Source organism: Primulina tabacum, chromosome 4, assembly GCF_025594145.1.
Source record: "Primulina tabacum isolate GXHZ01 chromosome 4, ASM2559414v2, whole genome shotgun sequence".
NCBI classification, from domain to species: domain Eukaryota; kingdom Viridiplantae; phylum Streptophyta; class Magnoliopsida; order Lamiales; family Gesneriaceae; genus Primulina; species Primulina tabacum.
This window is the reverse complement of record NC_134553.1, coordinates 2,008,917-2,034,037: the sequence shown is the minus strand read 5'-3', so window position 1 is coordinate 2,034,037 and position 25,121 is coordinate 2,008,917. Positions and strand designations below refer to the sequence as shown.

General features: G+C 35.3%; 4 protein-coding genes across 6 annotated transcripts; 3 read left to right on the top strand and 1 right to left on the bottom strand.

Moving 5' to 3' along the window:
* Positions 1–538: 538 nt before the first annotated feature.
* On the bottom strand, positions 539–5,694 carry LOC142542309 (histone deacetylase 6). 2 transcript variants are annotated; one of them, XM_075648885.1, is made up of 6 exons: positions 5,058–5,694; positions 3,532–3,972; positions 3,248–3,390; positions 2,152–2,242; positions 1,943–2,084; positions 539–878 (listed from the first exon to the last, which is right to left on the bottom strand). In XM_075648885.1, the coding sequence occupies exons 1-5, from the start codon at positions 5,601–5,603 to the stop codon at positions 1,989–1,991; spliced, it is 1,317 nt and encodes a 438-aa protein (XP_075505000.1). In that variant the 5' UTR covers positions 5,604–5,694; the 3' UTR covers positions 539–878; positions 1,943–1,988. The 2 variants fall into 2 exon arrangements, with proteins under 2 accessions (XP_075505000.1, XP_075504998.1); XM_075648883.1 differs by having other exon boundaries at positions 539–759.
* A 1,741-nt stretch (positions 5,695–7,435) lies between these two features.
* LOC142541396 (RAF-like serine/threonine-protein kinase 20) lies at positions 7,436–8,630 on the top strand. The gene is made up of 2 exons (XM_075647933.1): positions 7,436–7,679; positions 7,790–8,630. Exons 1-2 carry the CDS (start codon positions 7,532–7,534, stop codon positions 8,260–8,262), a joined length of 621 nt encoding a protein of 206 aa, XP_075504048.1. The 5' UTR covers positions 7,436–7,531; the 3' UTR covers positions 8,263–8,630.
* Positions 8,631–11,553: 2,923 nt separating this feature from the next.
* Positions 11,554–17,575, top strand: LOC142542308 (C2 and GRAM domain-containing protein At5g50170). 2 transcript variants are annotated; one of them, XM_075648881.1, is made up of 9 exons: positions 11,554–12,182; positions 13,280–14,437; positions 14,900–15,082; positions 15,163–15,446; positions 15,528–15,644; positions 15,825–16,087; positions 16,172–16,343; positions 16,428–16,700; positions 16,810–17,575. In XM_075648881.1, exons 1-9 carry the CDS (start codon positions 11,828–11,830, stop codon positions 17,005–17,007), a joined length of 3,003 nt encoding a protein of 1,000 aa, XP_075504996.1. In that variant the 5' UTR covers positions 11,554–11,827; the 3' UTR covers positions 17,008–17,575. The 2 variants fall into 2 exon arrangements, with proteins under 2 accessions (XP_075504996.1, XP_075504997.1); XM_075648882.1 differs by lacking the exon at positions 11,554–12,182 and adding an exon at positions 12,189–12,542.
* A 971-nt stretch (positions 17,576–18,546) lies between these two features.
* LOC142542306 (protein JOKA2-like) lies at positions 18,547–23,433 on the top strand. The gene is made up of 6 exons (XM_075648880.1): positions 18,547–18,835; positions 19,911–21,101; positions 21,220–21,471; positions 21,771–21,920; positions 22,303–23,103; positions 23,199–23,433. Exons 1-6 carry the CDS (start codon positions 18,809–18,811, stop codon positions 23,202–23,204), a joined length of 2,427 nt encoding a protein of 808 aa, XP_075504995.1. The 5' UTR covers positions 18,547–18,808; the 3' UTR covers positions 23,205–23,433.
* The last annotated feature ends 1,688 nt before the right edge of the window (positions 23,434–25,121 follow it).

The window sequence follows — 25,121 nt, the reverse complement described above, 5'->3', positions numbered from 1 at the left end:
TTCGCGTTATAATCATTAAGTTATTCCAACAGAAATTTAAATGAATAAAATATACTTTGAAATTGTTTCAAGCCATGTCTCTCTAGCAACATATCATCCATGAATTTTAATAGTATGTATAAATTAATCTTTTACAATTTATATTTTCTCCATTATTTAAATATTTTTTTAACAAAAGAAAGATATTCCTTTATATGTTATTTGTTGGATTTGAATAATTTGATGCTCTAATCTCTCTTGATATTCTTCCAAAATATTCAACACGTATCCAATTCATAATTTCCATCACATATATTCAAAAGCATTCAATACTGCATGACCATTTCTTAAAGTACCTTTCTTGCAGCATAATTTTCTGGTGTCGGAACTTTTTTGACAAATTCATAAATAATAACTTACATTAAAAACTGATCAGGACAAAAAACCCACCTACTCACAAACTTGTAATTTAAAACACATAAATGGCAAACAGAAAAGAGAAGTATAAACCAAAACAAAAGAAGACGCAGAAGGACTACACACAAAACATGCCAAGAAATATCAACAAAATCACATGCTTTCATTTTCACAGTGATAAAGCATCCAAGGTTACTAACTGGATCCTGTACACCAGGAAAGGAAAAAAATGAAAGAGATGGGCTAGTTGGCGAACCTGAATAATACATCATTATTTTATCCACAACCCAAAATCTTTCAAGTAAAAATCTTGTTTGCATCTGTCTGCATCGTCCTTACTGGTAGCATCAAATGACCCAACCCCTGAACATTAATGACAGTCAAAAACCGGAATTATCTCAGAATAGTTCACAACCATCGACATTTTTTCTGATTTTCTGATGAAGCAAGATGCAAACTCAAAGCTTGTTACAGAAATGCATCTGCAAAATAATCGTGCACATCTAAATTATTTATCAAAGAAGAAACTTAAGCATGTATAGTACTCGTTTAGTAGTATATATATCTTCTGTAGCAAGTACGAGCAAGATATATGGTAATAGTTTTCTCAAGTAACATTTCTTCACAACAAAAGCACGATACAATCTTCTCAAGTTTAAAACATATGGTATAGTAATGCTTCTCATTTAGATCAGAATGGAACCATATGACAAATTGTGAAAGGCACCAGCCATCACGCAATTCTGAGAATATGTGACATCAAATTTGCAGCACGCAGCAACCAAAACATTAGAGCTCATTGAACCACTTTTACCATCGAATCAAAGATATAAAAACATGTGAATGGAATGATAATTGCCTTGTGAATACCAATACACTTGGTCTGATTAAAATCTCTTTCCACTTGTCTTTTTAAAGCCTAGTCTCCCATTCTTTTGAATTTTTTTTTCCAAATTCTTCAAACCACGCATGATTTCACACATCAAACCATCACTTCAAACACTCAGCACAATAATTACACGATCACTAATTTTAACCAATTATTTTTCTAAATAATTATAACAAAACATCAACTAGTAGCCACCATATGAACCTTTTAAATGTTTTATCCATACACAAAATCAAATTTTTATATAACTTCTCTCATATTCCCCAAAAACTTAATATGAGAGTAGTGAGAGACTATTTATATTAAACCACAAATCTTGGATCCCAAGAACCATGAAGTCACGTATATCAAGAGTAAAAGTACATAACATTTATTTTTTTCCCATTGATTCATGAGCATTTTCCGGAGTGTTTAGTTTGATCATCAACTCATTAGATATTGACTGACAAAACGAGATAGAACCTAAAATCTTTTCTGAAATGCATATGTCAATAAAAGTAGGTTTGCCCAGTGTCTTAGCTCATCAACTCAAAATGTGTAGGACTGCTTTTTGTTAACAGCGTCAATTTTTGCCGCAAATAATCGATATTATCATGAAAATTCTTGCTTTCATTAAATGACCTAGCATAATGCCATAATGACAAGGTCAGAACATACCTCATACATCATTTGCTTCATATATAGAACTGTTTACTCAAATTTCCTACAGAGAATTCTCATTCTCATCACCTTCAGACTCATAATCCAATTCACCATTCCATATACGAGGTTTTTCCCTTACATCCATGTCTTCTTCTCTCTGAAAATGGAGAGCATGGAATTATGTAAATTAAATTTGAAGATTGTTGAGTACTCAGCAAACTTACCTCTTCTGGAACTTCAGTGGTTGGAGGCATTACTTGAAACGGGACGCTAGGTACATGTTCTAGTTTAGAAAGTTGATCAAGTAGCATATTTCTGCAAATTCAAGGAATCAAGAGAAATTTGTAAACAAGGTAGATATCTTTACATTAACATAAACAAGAAAAATGATAAGACCAGTACATAAACATGAAAAATTCATAAAATAGATGGCAAAAAGGGCCAAGGAGCAATAAAAGTGATGCTTAAAAAGGTTACTTGCAAATAGTCAGCATATCAGTCACTCCCAAATAGGTCACTGCTCCATTTCAGTCTATAAAAGATATCCACACTTCTAACCTTAACAGATTCTTGCAATGGCAACAAAAAACTAAGTAAATAATTTGATATCTAAAAGCCAGAGCATATTTTAATAAATCGTAGTTCCTGCTCCTTAACGAGAAAAGAGAAAAAAAATTATTACCATCTGAAAGTAAGGGTGCATTTAGATTGATAGACACATTCATTTTACAATAGATTTTAAATCCTTAACAGTTATTTTTCGAATTATTGTAGCAGACTTCAAATCTATCTCAATATGGAGTCATTTCATACTCTACTTTCAAATTCCCTCTCAAATCCAAATGCAAACTAAAAGAGTTCTAATAAACTAAACAAAATGAATCTACATATCTGAACACGACTCATGAAATAACTTAACTAGTAAAATTAATGGAAAACACAGATATGATGAGTCTGAATAAAAGAGTAACAAATAGAAGCAGACATAAACAAGGACTCTCAAAGAAGAACAAACGAAACCCAACATATTACAACATATTACCATAAATCTTGCAGTGAAAGAATCGATGCGTAAGTATTACACAGAAATATACAAAACCAACATAGCTTTTAGGGCCAACAGTTATTATTAGATGTAAGCTGCCAGTAGAAAAAAACAAAACTGAATTTAAACTAGGATAATTCAGGAAGACAAGTAAAGATAATGCTCAAGTCACTTCGACAACACACAAAAAAGTAAAACAAATATCGAAAAACAAATTTTATTGATTCACTAATGATATTTCTAATTTCAAATGGAACTCGGTGCAAAAAATTCACCTCATTTTCTCCAAATCTCTGTCCATATTCAGATTTTCCACCGGATTTGGTTCCACATGAAGAGTATAATCAGGGCCAAAGTACTCATAATAATCGTTGTACGGTAATTTATTATCCGGTTCTACGTCAACTGCAACAGCAGTCTACCAAGAGTAAAAATTTCAACATTAGTGATTTCATGTGATTATGACCGACCAAGCTGACAACCATATCAACATAGAAATTGCACATATTCGGAGAATCATAAAATACACAGGCATGAGCAGAGAGAAGGAGAATAACACCTCATAGCACCAGCAACGAGCAACGTTCCGGATTGTATACCCTCCCCCTCCCAAAACCATGAGAGGAACATTAAAAGACCTCAAAAAACGAAGGCAATCTGCATGTCCTTTCACAGACAAATTAAAGCACCCTAACCGATCTCCAGCCAAGGAATCTGCCCCACATTGAAGAACAACAGCATCTGGCTGGTACACCTCCATGACTTTTTGGATGATGGGACGGAATAAACTTCGAAAATTTTGGTCATTTAATCCATCATTCAATGGAACGTTAAGAGCATAATTCTTCCCAGCAGCCACCCCGATGTCTTTGATGTGCCCTGTTCCAGGGAAAAAGTCACCGAATTTGTGAAATGACACAGTCATCACTCGGTCAGTGACATAAAAGGCCTCCTCAACACCGTCTCCGTGATGAATGTCAATGTCAATGTATAGTACACGCTGCCATTGAGAATACATAATTCAGAACATAAACCCACCAGATATAAGAGTGAAGACTGATCATCTCACCAAAAGTACGAGTCATCTAATGAACACTATGAATAATAATAATCTTGAAAATTTAAAACACCAAATACTGGTGCTGTTGAAGATAGTCTAAAATAATAACACAAGATCTTGAAAAATTGTATCCACACATGGATCCAAGAGTAGTAACACTGATAAAACCATTCTTCAAAGAGAACTCCGAAACAAACCAAAAGAAGAAAACATAGACAACAATTTTTCACTGCTTTGTTATGAAGTGAAGAAGGTAAAACAACCCAATTAAAGAAATTAAGATACAGAGGGAAAACCACAATATGCAAAGGGTACTCGTGCTACAACAGTAAGTTTTCAAATGTTCGTGAAAATTATAATAAAGATTTTTTCACATTTAATTGTGTTTTAGGTTTTCAAGGCTTCTACAACACTATAACCATGAATCAGACAAAATCTCAAACATCAGCCACATAATCTCCAGAGAGCAATCATGGTCTTCATGACCGCCAGAACAATAAATTCATTATACATTTATAAGTGAAGTACATATATGTCAAAGATACTATCTCTGTGCTTCGTAGTGCTCTTGAGTTCATGTTTATCCATTCAAAAGTCCATTAGATTCATCCTTCTCTCAAAATTAAGATAGCACTCCCACATATTTTAAAATATACTCACCTTCAAAATTCTAAATCAGGCACATTTTTCAGAAATCTAAATTTAACACGGTTTCGAACATCCCATAAACTTTCAAAAAGTTCTTCGCAGACGCAAAATAGGTATCTTTGACAAAAAAATACTTTCAAAAGTGCTGAAAAAGATTTAAATCCCAACCAACATATTCGATTTCAAGAGGTAGGCAGTTTTGGAGCTACATGTCCCTCGTTTTGAATGGCTTAAAGAAATTTTGAAAACTAGTAGTCTCTCAAAGAGCTCCATGACTTCCAAGAGCACGACCAAAACTAATTGTCGCCAATCCTAAGATGAAAGCGTAAGCAACCAGTAAAAGATAGAAAAGGGGATATTGATCTGTGCATTATTACCTTGTGTACTTTGAGTAGCTCAAGAATTCCAAGCACAATATCATTAACATAACAAAACCCAGAAGCCTCACTCTTCTTCGCATGGTGAAGCCCGCCCGCCCAATTTATAGCAATATCCGCGTCCTGTCGATTAAGCTTCACGGCAGCGCCAATAGAACCGCCGGCTGATGCTTGGCAGAAGTTAAATAACCCGTCAAACACGGGGCAGTCCTCTCCCACATTAAAACGCTTGAGCTGACGCGAGTGGGTGTGGTCGAGAAGCGTGTCAGGGGTGACGGAGGAGAGGAATTCGACGTAATCAGGAGAGTGGAAGCGTAGAATGTCGGCGGCGGCAGCAGGGAATGGGCGACTGATTTCCATTCGTCGGTGGAGCGAGTAGTGGACGATCAGGTTGTGGGCCATGCGTATGCGATGGGGTTTCATGGGGTGGCCTTGGCCGTAGTAGTAATCGCCGATTGTTGGCTCGTAGAAGTACGACACTCGCCGCTTCCGGGCGTCGGGACACGAAGCAGGCAGCGACGCGCCGCCGCCACCGGAGTTCACCATCTCTCTGGACTGTTTATGTTTTTTAGTTTGCTAAGCAAGTTCCGACCTAGAGGAGGAATTTGTCACCATCTCTCAATGCGACAATGTTAGGGGTTTTTTAATTAATTCAATAATAATAGAAAAAATAGATAAATTATCAAAATTTACCCGTTTTTTGAAGTTAAAGGGGCCGAGGTTTCAAAACCCAGCCCATTTAACAAATAAATTATGCGGGCCGTTGTTCTAAACCTTGGCCCATTAGATTTGGTATAATTTGTTTTATATATTTTGATATATATTATTAATTTCGTTATTTATATAAATAATAATACTGAAAAATTGAATAATAATGATAAGAAAATCATATGAAATAAATTCATGATAACAATAGTTATCATATTAAAAAATTTAAAATCAACAATAATAATAATATAATCAAAATTAGAGTACGTCTCTTGTGAGACGGTCTCACGAATCTTTAGCTGTAAGACGGCTCAACCCTATCGATATCCAAAATAAAAAGTAATACTTTTTCATGGAAGACCCAAATAAGATATCTGTCTCACAAAATAAGACCCGTGAGACCGTCTCACACAGGTTTTTGTCTCAAAATTATGGACGAACAAAATTTCGATTTAACAGCAAAACAAAACAAATGGATTTCTAAATTAACCGTCTCACACAGGTTTTTGTCTCAAAATTATGGAGGAACAAAATTTCGATTTAATAGCAAAACAAAACAAATGGATTTCTAAATTAATCAAGCCCAATTTTTAAATTACATCGGTATGACAAAGTTTTTGGTTCAATCGAATTTTTGTTTTTCCCAATTTTTATGATATTATTATTGTTGTTTTAATTGAACTTTTATTATAGTTTATTTATTATTTATTTGGCTATCCATGTTTCATAATTTCCTTCACCCAATACAAAACACTTGAGTTTTTGTGAAATTTAAAATGATTGTAATGATTATAAAAAATAATCATTTTTTGAGTAGGTCTCTTGTGAGACGATCCCACGAATCTTTATCTGTGAGACGTGTCAACCATACCGATATTCACAATAAAAAAGCAATAATCTTAGTATAAAAAATAATATTTTTTCATGGATGGCTCAAAGAGGAGATCTGTCTCACAAAATAAAACCTGTGAGACCGTCTCATACAAATTTTTGTACATTTGTTTTATAGTTTATTTGAGATGTAGGGGAAATGGGGAATATTGTCCTAGTCATTCTTTCGTGGATAAATCGGTGCATGGAATTTTCTTTTCTTTCTTTTCTTTTCCTTTTGTGTATGAAATTGAATAGAATTATGCTAATTTTTAAAAAATAAAAAACTTGTGGTTTTATTTGAAACATAGGGGAATATTGTCCTAGTCATTCTTTCGTAGATAAACTCGTGCGTGGATATTTTTTTTTTTTTGGGAAAATAGCATTTTACATCCTATCTATCATTAATGATCTTTTACATTGTTTGTTTTTTTAAAAAAATCAAGCACAATTAATTCTTGAGATAGGATTTTTAGAGAAAAATTCGATCGTAAAATAACTTCGTTTAGATATTTATTTAAGAAAAAGATATTCTCAGGTATATTTCAAATATCGAGGTTATTTTTTTAAATTAAATAATATCTGTAATTAAAAGATAAAATATCCGAATTTTAGTGATGTTTGACTTTTTTTTACTCTAAAACCCCGACTCAAAGTCAATCTTCCAACACCGAATATTCAAAATTTTAATTAGACTACTAAGTCACCAAACTTCACCAGCATTACTTTTCCGTGTTGAATTCTTATTAATTTTGAAACTTCCTCGCAGCCTGGGACTATAAATACCTCATGAATTCTCTCCCTCTCTTTCTTGAAGCTGCCGCTACTGTCCTCGCCTTCTCTCTCTCTCTCTCTCCCCACTTTTCTCTCTCTTTGATCGCTGAATTGTTTCAGCTATGAATTCAAGCTTGGACATTACGGAGAAAATCAAGTTTCTTTACAGTTACGGCGGCAAAATCGTCCCTCGCCCATCCGACGGCGTTCTCCGGTACATCGGCGGTTTCACTAGAGTTCTTTCCGTTGATCGTTCGATTACTTTTTTAGGTATTTTGTGCTTTGCGTTGTTTTTCTTACCCTCGTCTTGCGTTGTTTTTTTTTTTTTGGAAGAAGAATGTTGATTACTAAATTATTTGTTGACTTCTGTTCCTGAACAGATTTGATGGTGAAATTTGGTGAATCGTGTGGATCCTCGATGATTTTGACGTGTAAGTTACCGAGTGAAGATTTGGACGTACTGATTTCAGTGAAATCGAATGAGGATCTGAGGAATGTGATGGAGGAGTATGATAGAGCTTCGCTGGAGATGAAAATCAGAGCCGTGCTTTTCCCGATCAAAGCGGCGAAGAAAGTCTCTCCTCCGCCATCACCTATGTCGTGTTTTGATTTTCCCTCACCTCCGAAACCTTGTAGAAAGAGAAGCCCCTCCGCTGTGACGTACTGCAATACAGCACCGCATGTGGCGGTTCACCGGTGTTGCTCACAGGCGATCCACCGCCGGGAATCATCCACGCTCGTGTATCCTATTCCCGCAGGGCATCATCGGCGACACGAAGGGTGGAATCCAAGGAACGTGCAAAATATCTCTCACCGGAATTATTCTCATTCGCGTTACTATTATGAAGGATAGTCGAAGAAAAAGAACAAGATACAAAATAATTCAAGATACCATTGAATATTTGGATTAAGTAACACACGCGTGATGTGAATACCGAATTGCTCTGAGGAATTGATCTTATTCATTGAATTCTGAGGTTGAATTTGATTTTGTAATGAACGGCAAAACTCCGGGTTCCTACTCAAACATGGATTGCACCAACTGTTGAACGCATCCTGTTGGGGGGAACTGACACCTTAGCTGCGTTTTTTGGCCTTACGCAGCTGAAAATTTATGAGCAGATATTCGCATCTCCCTTGTATTTTTTTCAGATCAGATATTCCCATTTTTTGTTTTTGTGGTGCAAGGACTGAGGGAATATTCTTCGTCTATATTATGATTTATTTTATATGCTCGTTGATTAGTGTTATTTTCTTTGATTTATTAAATTTTGAATTTCTTTTTTGTTTTCCCTGGACTTATAGAAGAGTTAAACCTTATTCTTTACAGAAATCGATAACGACATATGTGTTAGAGTAGATGTCATGTAAGCCGACTGTTGGTTAGGGATTTTATTTACTCGGTTGTAATAAACCATCTTTATTTTAATATAATTTATTATTTCATGGTTTGTCATTTCTTTATATGTATACTCATGTCATCAAACATAGATAAAGACCTTGATTGTACTTTAATACAAATGAATCGTAATTCGATGTTGAAACTCATTTGTAAACACTGTATGATCTAAATTTGTTCGTAGTAGATTCAGCCGCCTAAAACATGGATAAAGGTCGGTTGAGCTCGATAGTAGCATCTGTGATGTTGTGTACCGCGTTTTTTGGTAAGGGCATAGAGATGTCCAAACATGCAGATAGATATTCATGTGATGATTATACCGAACAACCCTCCCTCGGACTTTTCAAGTAGTTAACATTCATCGATATGATAAGTCTGTGGTTATGATTGTACACTATTAGTCCTTACGACCCGAGACAACACTGAGACTCTATATGTTAGTGTTGTGCTTTGACTCGTTTACCGACTCCAGGAAAGTCATCAGGTGACGAGGTTGGGTACAGATGCGACACATGTAGGAGCCAGTGCATTATAGTCGGGGATTCACTGCTCACCTATGGATGTTGATATCCTATGTGATCTAATGAAATAATAGTGCGTGAAATCTCTGGACAGAAAATGAGATGTACGTTAGAGAATGAGTTCTCTAATAGTATATGCGATGTCACTATTTATACGTGTCACATAGTTATCGAATTAATATGCAACCCTGATGAACCAATAGTTGCAGATTCGATCTGGATATATGGGATAAAGGGACTGTACTGTACGCTAATCACAATCGACTGATTTTTGCAGGCACTATCAGTGACACATAGGGAATCATGAGACGATGCTACTAGACGCTCTTACCATGGTTCGATGGGTTTAATCAGAAATATGATTTCTGACATTCTCGTGATCAATTGTTGATACATAGTATGTGGCAAATTAAGGTAAACCCGAATAAAGGATTATATCCTGAATCACAAGGAATTCTGAACTCACGGCTAGCCGTATCCCTGAACCATTGAGGGTCACACAAGCACTGTATCACTTGTTCTCGTGGAGAGAATAAACTTAAGAAGTTGAATTTATATTATGCTATAGTAAATTAAATGAATTGAATTTATGATAATTAAGTTTTGAGAAAATAAATTTAAGGGGTTGAATTTATGAAATAGTAAATTCCAATGTTTAATATATGAATTTATTAAATTTGGATAGAATAAATTCAAATGGTTAAATTTATAAATTTTGAGGATTTAATTTATTAAACTGAAAAGTTAAGTTTATTAAATAGTAAATTAAATATAGTGGGAAGTATGTTAAATGTGCTTGTAGGAGTACTTGTCATGAAACCGTCTCACACAAGTTTTTGCCAAGACAATGATATATATATAATTGGTGGGAGGGGTCCAAGCCATGTTTACTAAATCTCATGACTCGCCCTGCTTGTAGACTTGCTTAACCGTGTTTAAAGATTATTTCAAACAAGATAGGTCTAGGATGAGTTTGGCCAAATTCTAATTGGAATTGCCTTGCCCCTGATCCGAAATCCGACGAATCCAATTAATGTTGGACCCGTTTAAAATTAAATTATTTTTGAATTTTAATAATCATACAATAAAAATATTTAATAATTAACGAATCATTAAATTATTTTCCTAAATATTATATATAATTATAATATAAAATATAAATTATATTAAGAAAAATTCATAATAATAGTTAAAACAAAAAAAAAGAAATAATTAAAATGAAATTTTTTTTAAATAGTGATGTGGGAGTAAAACAGCACCCCCGTTCTCCTCCAAATACACGACTTCATAATTCATGCACACACGATTACACCATACTGATTAGGGAAAGAAAATGAATTAAATATCTATTGTATCCGTTTGTAACATCGTTTCGAAATAGCTGTTAGACTTGAGAAAGCCAAACTTGTATTATTCTTCAATTACAAAACTCATACATATATGTATAAAATTAAGTAATTATCTCCTCAAAAAAAAAAAAATTTAAGTAATTATAATAAATTTAATGGACGAATTTATTTTATCAAAAAATAAGATGAAAAATGCCTTTGATAAAGTTGGATCTGATTTCCTCTAAAGTTATGATATAATCATATAAAAAAAAATCGAAGACGTACTTTTAGATTAAAAAACATATTTGTTTACTTTAAACGTCAAATCGACATGACATTTTTTCTTCTGAACCTTTGGCCTTAAGTTACCTAGTCAAGTTGATACAAACGAAAATATACTAAAAAATTCCTAAATAGGAAAGTAAAAGGTATTTCGTTATATTTCGAGTTATATATATATCCAAAATAAAATAAAATTTTGCGTCTAAAATATTATTATATTATATTATATTATTATATTATATAGAAGAGTCTGGAAATATATATGATATAGATAAGTCTTGAATAATATTATATAATAATTATTTTAGATACAACTTTTCTTGTCTTCTCAAAACCAACAAAGAAGAAAAAACCAGTTATGCCCTTTTATTGTATTCTAACTAAAACTAAGGTTTTCAAATTTTATAATATTTACGTATAATTTAAAAGTTAAATATTATCTAATATATTTATGGCTAGTTAAATAGTCCAATATTGGTTAGATAAAATATATTATAATTGGTAGTAAAAAAAACATAAGCTATTATCATATCGTATATTCTTTAACACTACAATTGAAAATATAATTGCATAAAATGTTGTACAAAAACTTTAGAAAAAAAAGTATCCAAAATAGCATTTTGCTTTGCAAAAAGTTTTCATTTTTTACAGGCACTAAAATAAACCACACCAAAACATCTTTAATAGGGAGAGATCAATTTTCTTGCTTTGTCCCTTCGTGTCACCGTTACCATTCACCACGTTTTTTCATGGCTTCATACACAAATCTCGACCCCCTGTCACTTTCCCATTTAACTGCCGTTTCATCAAGAAACCCAACTTTATTCACGTCTTCTTCTTTTCGAGAAACGACGTTCGCAGATTCAAGACAAGCTAGCGGAGAGAATGAAGCTTTACGCATATTTGTTGGAGGGCAGAGACTGGGCGGTGAAGGACTCTTACGTGAAGTTGAAAGTAGGAAAATTTAAGTCGAAAACCCGAGTTTTGAAGGATACCAAGAACCCAGTTTGGAATGAGGAGTTTGTGTTTGGGGTGCATGATTTGCAGGAGGAGCTGGTGGTTTCGGTGTATAAATATAATGATCATGAACCAGGATTCTTCAATGTCAGTGCTGGGAATTTGGTGGGTCGGGTCAAGATTCCTCTTTGGAGTGTTGTAGAAGAAGAGAATCAGCATCTGCCCCCCACTTGGTTTACAGTTCATAGGTCCAAGAATGTGAAATCAATCGACAGGGATTGTGGTAAAGTTGATTTCTTCTCCCTATGGCATTCTTTTATTTTTGGAAATTTCTCTGGCATTCTTTTCTAATTCATCTTTTAGTTATGTTTTCAGGATTTATCGTGTACATCAGTTATTCTCATGCGGTTTTTGGTTATGGTTGATATACTTGTTTAAGTGTACGCAGGGGTGTGATCACTTTAGATTGATGGAGTTGAGTACATAAATTTTTTGGAGCTGATATTTTATGTGTTTGATCATGTTTAACTTTAATTAATACCAGTGGTCATATTAATTTATTCTGTTACCACTGCAAAAACGTGGATTAAGCGTCATGGCTTGTCTAGGATATGGTCCGTTTGCGCATATTTCTAATTCTAAGGTATTTTGTGCTGAATATTGGTTTATCGAATAGTTAATCAATGTTTTGTTGCATAATATTATTGATTAGAATACATGTAGATCATGGAGGTCTTCATGCTGTCCTTTTCCCAATAAATAAAAAAATTTCGTCCATTTAAACAGTTTACATTTACATTTACTTGCTTGGGTACATCCTTACACGCAGATGCAAATATAAGACTATGAGTTTTTTTATTTTGAAGTATATCACTTTCAAAAGCTGCATTTTGGTTAACTTGTAGTTACACTTTGTATCCCTGCTCTTACTTACGAGTAGGTTGGTTTTGACTCAGTTCGAAGAATTAAACAGATATTGCATGTTGCAGCCATCATGTTGCAATAAACTCGCCATGATCTTTCTCCTATAAATGCTTCTGAAAATTCTCCAGTGGTGCACTGCACACCTTAAAATTCGCCCTGTTGTGTTGATTATAAAGAAGAGAAACCATTGGTTTATTTTCTAGTTGAAAAGTTTTGGAAAAGATTTTGAAAAAACATTGGATTACGCTTCAGCACCCTGTTAGGCTATTTATGTTCCTACATTCTTGTTAACAACACAATCATATTAAAAAATGATGCATCAGAGTTCAAAAAAATTTACAAGCTCTCTGTGCTAATGTTTTGTCTATATTTGGCTTTGGATAGTACCCGAAACTTTGTAAAGATGATGTTATTTTAAACAGGTGATATGAGCCAATTTTTCTTGTGCGAACTTAGGTAAACTTCTTCTCTCGCTTTCCATGCATGGAGGAGATCAGGGTAGTTCTTCTGATCCGGAGATCAAATCTGCTTCGTCTCGATTTTCTTATCCGTCCTCCCTTTGGCCTAAAATGACCCATGATGGGAAATCGCTGATGAAGTCCATTACTGATCGTGTGGACAAATTATTCGTAAAGACAGAGGAAACATCAAGAATGGACAATTCATCTGAAACTTCCACCACATCAGAAGGGGAAGATTGTTCGGAGGAACCTCATTGTAGCTCTAGCTTCCATGAATTAGTCGAACTTATGAAATCCAAGCTTGGAAAACAAGAGATTCCGGGAACTCTTCAGGGTGGTGTTCTTCTAGATCAGACGTACATGACATCTGCAGATGATCTTAATACCATTCTCTTTGCTCCCGATTCTGATTTTCGAAATGAGTTGTCAGAATTACAGGGTACAGTAGACATTCACGAGGGAGCTTGGACCTGTAAATCTGAAGATGATTTCTGTTTGACACGAGTTGTATCATACACAAAAGCTGCAACAAAATTAGTTAAGGCTGTGAAAGCCACTGAGCAACAAAAATATGTAAAGGCTGGTGGGGGGGAATTCACAGTTTTAGTTAATGTAATTACTCCTGATGTCCCATATGGAAACATTTTCAATGTTGAATTGCTTTACAAGATAATGCCTGGCACATCTCTATCTTTGGGAGAGGAATCTTCCCGTCTTGAAGTGTCTTGGGCTGTTAACTTTAGCCAAAAAACGATGATGAGAAGCGTGATTGAAGGAGGAGTGAAGCAAGGAATAAAAGAGAGTTTTGAACAGTTTGCAAGCGTACTGTCTCGAAAAGTTAAATTAGTTAGAGCTGCAGATATTTCCGGGGAAGATCACATTTTGGCAACTCGAGAGACAGAGCTTCAGTCTAATATGGAGTTAACTGTGAAATACTTTTGGAATTTCACGGTTATGTCCACTTTTTTCATTGTTTTGTACATCGTGATTCATGTTCTTCTCTGTGAACCAGACAAATTGAGAGGGTTAGAATTCGGTGGGCTTGACTTACCAGATAGTTTTGGCGAAATCATCACTTGTGGAATACTAATCACTCAATTGGAGAGAGTTTATGGCATGATTATACATTTTGTGGATGCTAGACTACGAAGAGGTAACCTTTTTCTATTTGGCTGCATGTGAAGATGTTGAGACTTGTTTTAAATTTTTGGGACTCTGTATTTGAAAAATACTGTTATTTAGTTCAGAATGCCTCTCTATGTTGAGAAGTGGACAATAATTAATTATTGGATTTATGCAAGGAGGCCTGTGAATCTTGGGACTCGGTCACTCGTGTATGCTTGGTATCAAGGGAATTACTCTCAGTTTTCCTGAAATCTTTGTCCCTAATCCCCTTGGCTCGTCATTTCTTTTTGGCTTGTATCTTTCACATAAAATGTTCTATTGTTGTGATTAGATTTGTATCTTAGTCATAAAGCTTGAACTTCTTCCATGTACTTTTGTTTCAGCTATATACACACACGTAGGGACTGCGTAACCTGTTATACGATATCGGTTTTATTTATATAAAGGAAAAACTTTCATCCTATGTGTTCTGATATTACATTGTTCATAGGAAGTGATTCTGGAGTTAAAGCACAAGGTGATGGATGGATTCTTACAATCACTTTAATTGAGGGAGCAAATTTAACTTCTTTGAACTCTGCAGAGTTATCTGATCCTTATGTCGTGTTCACTTGCAATGGTAAGACAAGAACAAGCTCCGTCAAGCTTCAAACTCTCTGTCCTCAATGGAACGGTATGATCTCTTCACACGGCTTGTCTTTTTTTTCCATGCTATCATTATTTACTGCTATATATTTGTACGTATTTCTACAGAGATACTCGAGTTCGATCTTGTAGAAGATCCACCTTCCGTGCTCCATGTGGAAGTTTTTGATTTCGATGGCCCATTTGAGGAAGATTCTTCTCTTGGGCATGCGGAGATCAATTTTTTGAAACACACTTCTGCTGAACTGGCAGACATGTGGATTCCTTTAAATGGAAAGCTTGCTCAGTCTTCACAATCCAAGCTACACTTGAGAATATTTTTGTACAACAATAACGGGGTCGAAACGATTGCAGATTATCTAGCAAAAATGGAGAAAGAGGTTGGAAAGAAGGTACACTCGTTCCTTTCTTACATTGTCATGATGGGAAATTGGATTTTTATGTTAAAAGTATAAAGTATTTTGTGGTTGCAGTTAAAACTTCGGTCGCCACACAAGAATTCAACCTTTCAGAAATTATTTGGATTGCCATCTGAAGAATTTCTTATCAATGATTTCACGTGTTCCTTGAAAAGAAATTTTCCATTACAGGTAGCACATTTTCTTGCAATTAGGAATCGAACTCATAGATTAGTGCTAAATTTTGAAACATCCCTCATCTTGATAAACTTTGGAATGCTCTTTTTTTTTTGCCATAGATAATGGTTCCATATTATCTGTAATAAAAAAAATTCCATTCTTGTGTCTGAGGCTGCGGCTAATTTTTTGCAGGGGCGGCTATTTTGTTCTGCTCGAATAATTGGGTTTTATGCCAACTTTTTGGGTCACAAAACTAAATTTTTCTTCCTTTGGGAGGACATAGAAGATATTCAGGAGCTTTCACCATCCTTTTCAACAGTTGGAAGCCCCTCTCTTGTAATTATTCTACACAAGGGTCGAGGTTTCGATGCAAAACACGGTGCAAAGATTTTAGATGAGGAAGGAAGGCTGACTTTCCACTTCCATTCTTTCGTTTCTTTCAACGTAGCGATCAGGTATTTTGCAGGAAATATTTTTCTAATTTTTGTCACGTAAAATAGTATATGCAACATAATGTTTCATCAACCGTGATGAAAAAGGACAATCATGGCTTTGTGGAAAACAAGAACGTCAGAAAGAGAACAGAAACAGGAAATTTTGGAACAACAGATGGATGAGAATGGAAAGCATTTATTTGAGGACAAGCAATCATATTTTGTCGTCGATGATTTGAAGATGTCTCTGATTTGTTCTGCCGGACTTCCTATGAATGTAAAATATTAATCAGTCAAAATTTCGGCTTCGGTTTTATTTTTTTTATTTATATTGATCAACTCTGCTTGTCTAATTTTGCAGGACAAATCACTTGCGATGATGTTTGATGGAGGAGACTTGGAACATAGAGTTATGACAGAGTGCGGTTGCCTCAACTATGTGACAACAACATGGGAACCCGTGGCTCCCGAAATTCAAGAACGACAGGTTTCATACAAGTTCAGTCACCATATCTCAACCTTTGGAGGGGACGTTGCATCTACACAACAAAAAGTGCCCCTTGAAAATCAGGGAGGATGGGTGGTGAACGAGATCATGATCCTTCGTGGTGTGCCTTTTGGTGATCATTTTCGAGTACGATCAAATTCTCCGGGAGTTGGCAGATTTTATTGATTTTTTTTCAAGGATATAGAACATCTAATAGTGATGTTCAATAAGTGAAATTTTTCTGTCATGCATGCAGGTTCATGTCAGATACCAGATCAAGAACTCTTCTTTCACGCATAATTCTTGCAAGTGTGAAATTTATACCGGTGTTGTGTGGTTGAAAAGCACCAAGTTTCAACAGAGAATAACAAAGAATGTTACCGGGAAGTTCACCCAAAGGTTCAAGGAAATATTGCAAACGATGGAGAGAGAGGTTTTATTGGCAAGTCAATAGTTGCCAACTAAGAGTTTGCATGACATTACAATGCGATTGACAAATTCAGACGTAAGCTGAAATCACAAAATCTTGCATCTGAGTTAATAAATTTGTAGTATTCTGGGCTGATCTACGGCGGTTTTAGGTATTAATATCCACCTTCAGTCGAGTTTGCGCTTTCCGGATAACTTCTATCATATTGCTGCTGTTTGTGTTGGTTCTGGCAAAGTTTATATATTTCGCATTCTCATTCGCGGTTTTTAGCCATATATATAGAAGATACATTGATGACTTGAAGCTCTTGTATTAAAGTCGACCAGCAAAGGTCGAAAGGCGAGTTCTTACAAGTAGGTACGAGAAGCCCTTTCTGAAGAAGACATGCAAGAAGTTGCAAGAATGAGAGGGATTAATTATTGAACATAAATTGGTATAACTTGAGAGTTACTATACACACACACACACACATATATACTTACAATAATGTAATCAATAGATACATAAAGTTGGCTTCTTGCATCATACTGTTGCATTAATTGTATGTCGAATGCTTTTGCGATGAAATGTTATACGAAGTATACACAATGCGTGTTGTTGTACGTAGAATAAATAATCCAGCGTTGTAAAAATTGTTTCAAGAATCAAGCTGGTCTACATGGAGAAGTTTTGATAGGAATGAGAATTATGGATTTGGTGGTTGCAAGATTTGAGGAGAAGTTTTGATAAGAATGAGAATTATGGATTTGGTGGTTGGAGGATTTGAGAAAAAAATTGAGGAAGATAAGAAATAAATAGTGGAGAATAATTTAGAGTGGGAGAAGTTGATAAGTTAATTTTAAATTAGCCCATTCAATTAAGTCGTGTTTAATTTGATTTGAAATTTTTTACTAGATTGAGCAGTATATTTGAAATTGAAATTAGAAAATATAAATAGATAAGGTTTTCGAATCATTTATTTTAATTTTGAACCAAATGTATATCATGGATTTGAGATTTTTTTAATGAATATGTCCAATTTTTAAGATTATTAAAATATTTTCTTTAATTTTTATCCAAACATTTGAATTTTTAAATGATATTGGATAAGAGTAGGTCTCTTGTGAAAAAATCTCATGAATTTTTATCCGTGAGACGAGTCGATCCTATCGATATTCACAATAAAAAATAATATTCTTAACATAAAAAGTAATATTTTTTCATGGATGTCCCAAATTAGAGATCTGTTTCACAAAATACCACCCGTGAGACCGTATCACATAAGTTTTTGTAAAATTATCAGGCATTAGATAACAATGGTGAATTTATGTTGTTTCAACTCTATATAATGATTAAATACGAAAATGATTTGAATATATAATTTAACGAGTGTCTATCAAATTATCAATTATTACATATCTTCGATAAGTTCATATATAATTGTGAGAAAAAAATTTAATATATTTTAATACACACAATAATATAGACTTGTTAAATACATTTTATTAAACAAATAAGCAAAAAAAAAATTTATTATCTCATAATAATAATTTCAAATACGACCAAGTAAGGGTCGGCGACTAATTGGCTTCCTTCATCCGTTCGCTTACTTTGGAAGCAAGGAAAGAGAGTCTGTATGACAAAAAATGAATATATTATTAACAATATATATATTCCAAAACTCCTGATTTCTTCGTGTTTGATGATTTGCTTCTAATTTATTTGAAAAGACTGGGCCTTCTTACTTGAATTCTGTTATGTATATTTGATATACGTACACAGGAAAAGGAGCAGAAGGGCTCTCTTCGGCGGCGGCGATTCTGGGTTTGGCTCCCCTGCTAGGGATATGGAGGCTTCTACTCTGGTGATCAAGGTTATTTTTCTTTTTTTTTTCTCTCTCTTTTGTCAATGATTTACTGGCTTGTGTATGATTTCTGGGCTGTGTTCGTGAGTTCAGTGTTTGTGCATTCTTGTGAATGATTTGGGTTTTACGTGCGCTTCACTTGTTGTTGCATGATCATTGGCTAAAGTTAATTGCTGACTCTATCTCTCGATGCTTGGAACGAAAGGTCGCAAGATTGTATTTTCAGGCTGAATACGTTTCTTTTTATTAGATTGAAGAATACTTTCTGAAAATATGTTGACCAAGAATTTGATGAAAAAATTTAATTAACGATGATTTTATTAGAATCCATATCCTTATGTAAAAAAAATACTGCGGGTTAAGGAAATCAAGTTTTTTTTAAGCTGCAATAAAATAATAAGAAGATATGGGGTTGAAAATTAAAATATGAATGAAATTCGAAAAAGTAAGAACAAAATATACGCTAAAATGATATGAAAGTAATAATTAATCGAATGAATCATATTTTCATTCTCTCTTTTGTATGTGTTTTTCTTCTAAATTTATGGAAATTAACGATTTTTTATTTTAATTTTTGAGCAATTCATCACAACCTAAATGTTTGTAAAATTATAACTTTCACTATGTTGATATCCAATTCCTTTTTCAATGTTACAGTATCGATTTTTTTCTCCATTTATATGTGACATGCCTCTCCAATCAAGAAAGGATGGTGGAATTAATTTCATTGGAATGTGTAAACTCTCTTGTTCTTAATAACTACGAATCAGTTATTCAAAGCAAATGTTTTACCTCATTCTGTTTTTAGTGGCTCTGAAAAATAATGTGAACTTCTGCTTTTTGTATGAGCATTGATCCACGATAAGATTTTTGAATGCCTTTATCCTCCAGTAGATCTGACTAGTTATGAGTGCTATCTAATTTTTTGTTGAGTTACCCTTGTGTGTACACATTGGAAGCTGTCAGTCTGCATTTTAGTTTGTGATAAGTATTCTTTTAATTTACTTTTTTGGTTTTATATATCCAGTCTGTGTTCACCTTATACGATCACTGTCCCTGATCACCAAACTCAACATTTTGACAGGTAAAATATGGGGATTTTCTCAGGCGTTTTAATGCAAGTGTTATGGATGATAAACTGGATCTCAGTGTGGGCAAACTGATAGATAAGATTCGTATCCTTTTCAACTTTGCTACTGATACTGGGCTCACACTTACTTACATTGATGAAGATGGTGAGACTGTTACTCTTGTTGATGATGATGATCTCCTCGATGCGGTGGAACAGGGCCTGAATCCTTTGAGAATTACTGTTACAATGAATGAAGAAAAGAACAGCTCTCCATTTATTTGTTCAACTGGATCTTCTACTCCCTTGAGTTCCCCTGAAGTGCAACAACACTTTCAAAACATCAAATCCGGTGTTTCTGAAATTCTAAAAACTATACCCGATCCTCTACGTGAGACACTTGCAAAGCTCTCCGCCGATTTGGTGTCTAAAGTGTCTTCTTCTGCTCCTGGTATAACTCCAGGTATTGCGGAGGTTGTTGAACACTTTTCCGAAGTGGGATTGTCCTATCTTTCCCGTATTTCAGGACCCCAAGTGAGAGTGCGCCCTACCGCACAAAATGACATTCCTGAAAGTAAGGCAACCGTGACAGAGACCAAAGAGACTGATTCATCCAAGGTTGATCCCACCCCATCGAAGGCCCAATCACAAGGACAATCTGAAAAGCAGTTATCCAGGAATAACGAGGACTCACCCAAAATTGAGTCCGTCTCAACCATGAAAATCCATGAGGTGAAAGTTGAACCTTCGTGCACTTCTTTTATTGCTCCTTCTGTTACAAATGATGTTTCTAGAGAAGAGAAGGACAATAAGGTTAGTGGGCCTCACCTTGGACCAAACCCAGCATTTTCTTGTGCTCTTGATCGTGTGAAGGGTGATCCTTTAGATGGAAGTACCAAACATAGATTCCCATGTGATTTTGGAAACTCTTCGCACTCACTCATTGTTTCTAATCCTGGTAGTTTTAGTAACTTCCCGGGCTCATTTTTCAGTCCTTTTCATGCTTACGAGTGTCAGCTTTCTGGAATACCTGTTGAAAACATCTCAGCTGCTTTACCACAACCTGCTTCTCAGGCAGTCTCATTCGGGAGGAACAGAAGTCAAAATGATGTCAATGGAATGATGGGGAAAGATAATGCCTACAACAGAATTGATCTCCCTGAAATACATCCACATCAGTGGCCGTCTAAGGGGTTGCATGATTTTGTATGCTTTTTCATCAATCCTTTATTTATTTGTTTTCTTTGTTTTAGCACTTCTGTTCTTGTGCTAATTTGTGTTGCCTGTGATGTACCTTGTGTCCTATACTCCTGTCCTAAATCAGCATGCCCAGGGGCACTGTTCGCTGGAATCACAGGTTCACAGGGGTATGGAAGTTAATCCAGGTGTATCCAAGCTAGATAGCTGCTTCATTGTGGATGTCACCATGATTGATGGTGCTCTTATAACACCTTTAACTTCATTTACCAAGATTTGGCGTATGAGGAACAGTGGTACAGTTGTTTGGCCCGAGAAGACACAACTTGTTTGGATTGGAGGAGATAAGTTGAGCAACGCATTTTCTGTGGAATTAAAGGCGAGTTTTCTTCATTGTGATTTTATATAAATTCTATTGCCGTCTATACAGGTAAGCTTATCTCTTTGGGTTTGTATATGCCATTATTTTGTGCCGACTTTCTCGGTGCTCTCTTATTTCATCTGGTACCATATCCTTATTTTTTTTCCTTTTTAAGTGGTGAAAGCATGCTTTCTTTGGGTCATCAAATGAATTATAGCAACTGTATTCTCGATGCCTTTGTTCTTGAAAGTTTACTGACTTCATCATTAATTATTTAAGTGATTTTCTTTGCCACAATGAGTTTCGTGTCATGTTAGGTCCCTGCAATTGGTCTGGCAGTCAACCAGGAGCTTGATGTTGCTGTTGATTTCATTTCTCCCGAAGTTCCGGGTCGATATGTCTCTTATTGGAGAATGGCTGCACCCTCTGGGCAAACGTTTGGGCAACGTGTTTGGGTCCACATCCAGGTTGGTCACTTTTACGTGACATCATCATTTATCTCGTTGTTATGTCACGCACTTCGTCAAGTACCTGCATTGATCTGCCAAAACTAAAAACATGGATGCTATTTTTTTTTTTTTGGAATCAAATTTTTTTTAAGATTATGATTTTTTATATTTTATTGTAATGTTGTTAAGAAATATTCACCCTAAGATATTTCGACATGTATAAAGAGGTGATTATAGTGTTATAACGTAAGAGAGATTTTGAAAGTTTGGGCCTTTTGGCATTTTGTCGTGGATGTAGGCTTTTATAGCCTAACAACTTAAATCCTGTACTCTTCTGTGTTTCTTCTTCATGTTATTGATCTACTAGGAAAATCGACAGATATTTTGTGCATACCCGTAGGTTCATGCTACCATTGGAAAGATACAACATGGTGTTTCGGGCTTGAACCTAAATTTACCTCTGGTAAACAATGTCTTAACTGGCTCCGAAATCAATAATGCTGTTATGGCTCCCCTGGTGGAAGATAGTCACCCGGTGGAAGTATTTGAACCTATTACACCGCTGCCAAATATTGAACATGATACGAAGTTTCCTATCTCTGACAGTTCAATGGTAGGTAGCGGTGCAACAAAATCCGCCCCAACTGCCCCTTCATCGATTTTTTATCCTGTTATTGATCAGTTGGATATGGCAACACCAGTGTACCCTCCGCCATATGTGCACTATCTACCTCCACCACCTCCAGTGATCTTTCCTAAAACTTCACCATTACTCTATACTCTACCAGCACCGCCTGCGTTCTACCCTCTTCCTCCACCTCCACAATCTCTGCTCTATCCTCCGCCACCACACGCTTTCTATCCACCACCACCTCCACCTCCACCTCCACCTCCACCTCCACCTCCACCTCTGGCGACCTTTCCTCCACATCCGCCTTTGCTCTATACTTCAACACCACCAACTTTGCTCAATTCTTGGCCCCCACCTGCTGCTGGATACACACGAGAAAACACAGAAGAGCTTCAAGGTATGGAAGAATTAGAGAAGAAACTTCTGAGAGAACTCGAGGAGATGGGCTTCAAGCAGGTTGATTTAAATAAGGAGATTTTGAGGTTTCATGAGTATGATTTGCAAAAAACACTCGAAGATCTGTGTGAATGTTCTGGGTGGAATTCTTTCCATGAGGAGCTCCAGGAAATGGTAAGTTCCATTCAAATTTTTATATTGCTCTGACAGAAGAATATACTGTTTATGTTTTTAAAGAGATCGCTGATTCCATGTTTTTCATGATGTAGAAATGAAAAAGAAACTGCCTATGAAGAAAAATAGAAGCATCAAGCGTTTTGCCATGGATTTTATTTCTGGAGAAGAAGTAGTAATATATCATACTTTTAACATCAGGAACATCCAGACATGAATAAATTGTTCGAGCTTGTTTCCGGTTCTCGGTCTCTTATATATCTTGTTTACTTGGATTTGTGCTGGTTGAACTTGTCTGTCCGTTTAACATATCTCATGTTCGGTTTTGAACTGTTTTATATGTTTCCTGGAATGAAACCTATTTATGTTTCATACAGAAGAACAAACTATCCTATTCCCACTTTTTTGTGCTCAGGTCCGGCTGATTTCATATTCATAGCTCAAATCAAATGTCTTTATATTTCCGAAGCATTGTATTTTACAGGTTTTTCTTCCATTCGAACATATATTGATTTCAAATTATAAATAAATAAATAAATCAAATCTAAATTTACAAGTCGGAATGTAGCCACGATGCGTTCGACTAAAGCTCTATCTTTTGTCTTTGAATGTCTATAGGTTTTTATGATCTATGGTGTTCAGTTAAAATGAGCAATCAAAGCATAGAGATCATATATGTCATTGTGTCTTATGTTGAAATTTTAGGTGACTTTTGCGAATTTTCCCTTTACATTACATCTCATCTTATTTAGGTACAAGTAATTTTCGATGATCAGAATCAAGCCAAAAGTAGTCAGTGAATATACTGTTCCATTGCATTAAAAGTGTGGATTTATAAGTCAATTTAATGAAACCTATTAGGCTCTGCATTGGTTATTTCATATTCTGTTTCTTTTTTCTTCTTTTTTTTGTGCTTTTTTTTTTTTTATTGTTGTCTCATTATCTCGCTAGTGCCGGAGAATCCCCTTTTTTATATTCCTTGGAAAGAACAATCTTTTCTCCCAAACTCCAATTATGGTATGCTGCAAGTATATCCATGTTCCGGGTTGGTCTATACTTTGTCTGGATTAGTTCTTGAATTTACGATTCAATTTATAATTTCTCCGCGAACAAAGATTTCGGCCGATGATGATTTAAGATTCCCTAGAAACATCATTCAAATATTATGAAAATGGACGAAAGACAAGAATCTAATTCATGCCAACCTAAGGAAAAATTCAACTCCGGGAGAGATGGACACTAACTAATCATTTAAGATTGTAAACTTAAAAGCAATATAAATTTATAACGTTTCCTCGCAACCCCTCCCTCGAGTTTTTCATGTATCGACTAAATTATTGGATCTGTCGCTATGGAATATCTTTTGTACATGAACCACCTATAAATTTGGAATTCTATTCCACAACGTAACTCTCCCAGGGCAGGCAACCAGGACTACTAAAACAAGCCAAGAAAATGCAAAAACACCACGACTACTACACCGTCTCTACCCAATATTACGCCAAAGATGATTCCATCTCCGACGATGAATATTTCCTAATGCCGCACATCGTCTCTCAAGTTCCCCATGCCTTCGTCAACGCCCCAGCTGCCTACCATGGTCTCAAGACCGACTCCATGTACGGCTCTGACAAGAATGAGGATCATCACCAGAATAATATTCACGTTATGAATCATCATCATATAATAAAGGGCATCATAGGGTGCCGGAATTAAACAGGAAAGTTCATTTTGTTGAACATGAGGAGATCGATATGAATGGGAAACATGAAGTTCATGATGAGGAGATCAACGCCGATATCTAGGCCAATGGATTCATTCAGAAGAAGCATCAAACTTTTGATAAATGGAAAACATTTAAGAGGTATTAAGGTTGGAATATATATGGATTGATATAAAGCAGGCAGTGTGGCAACCTAAATAATGTTTATTAACGTTGTCCTACAACTATACAAATAAACAACATGCCTGTCTACTCAAGTCATTGATGATATAAATATAGGTTGGTGAAATATGTG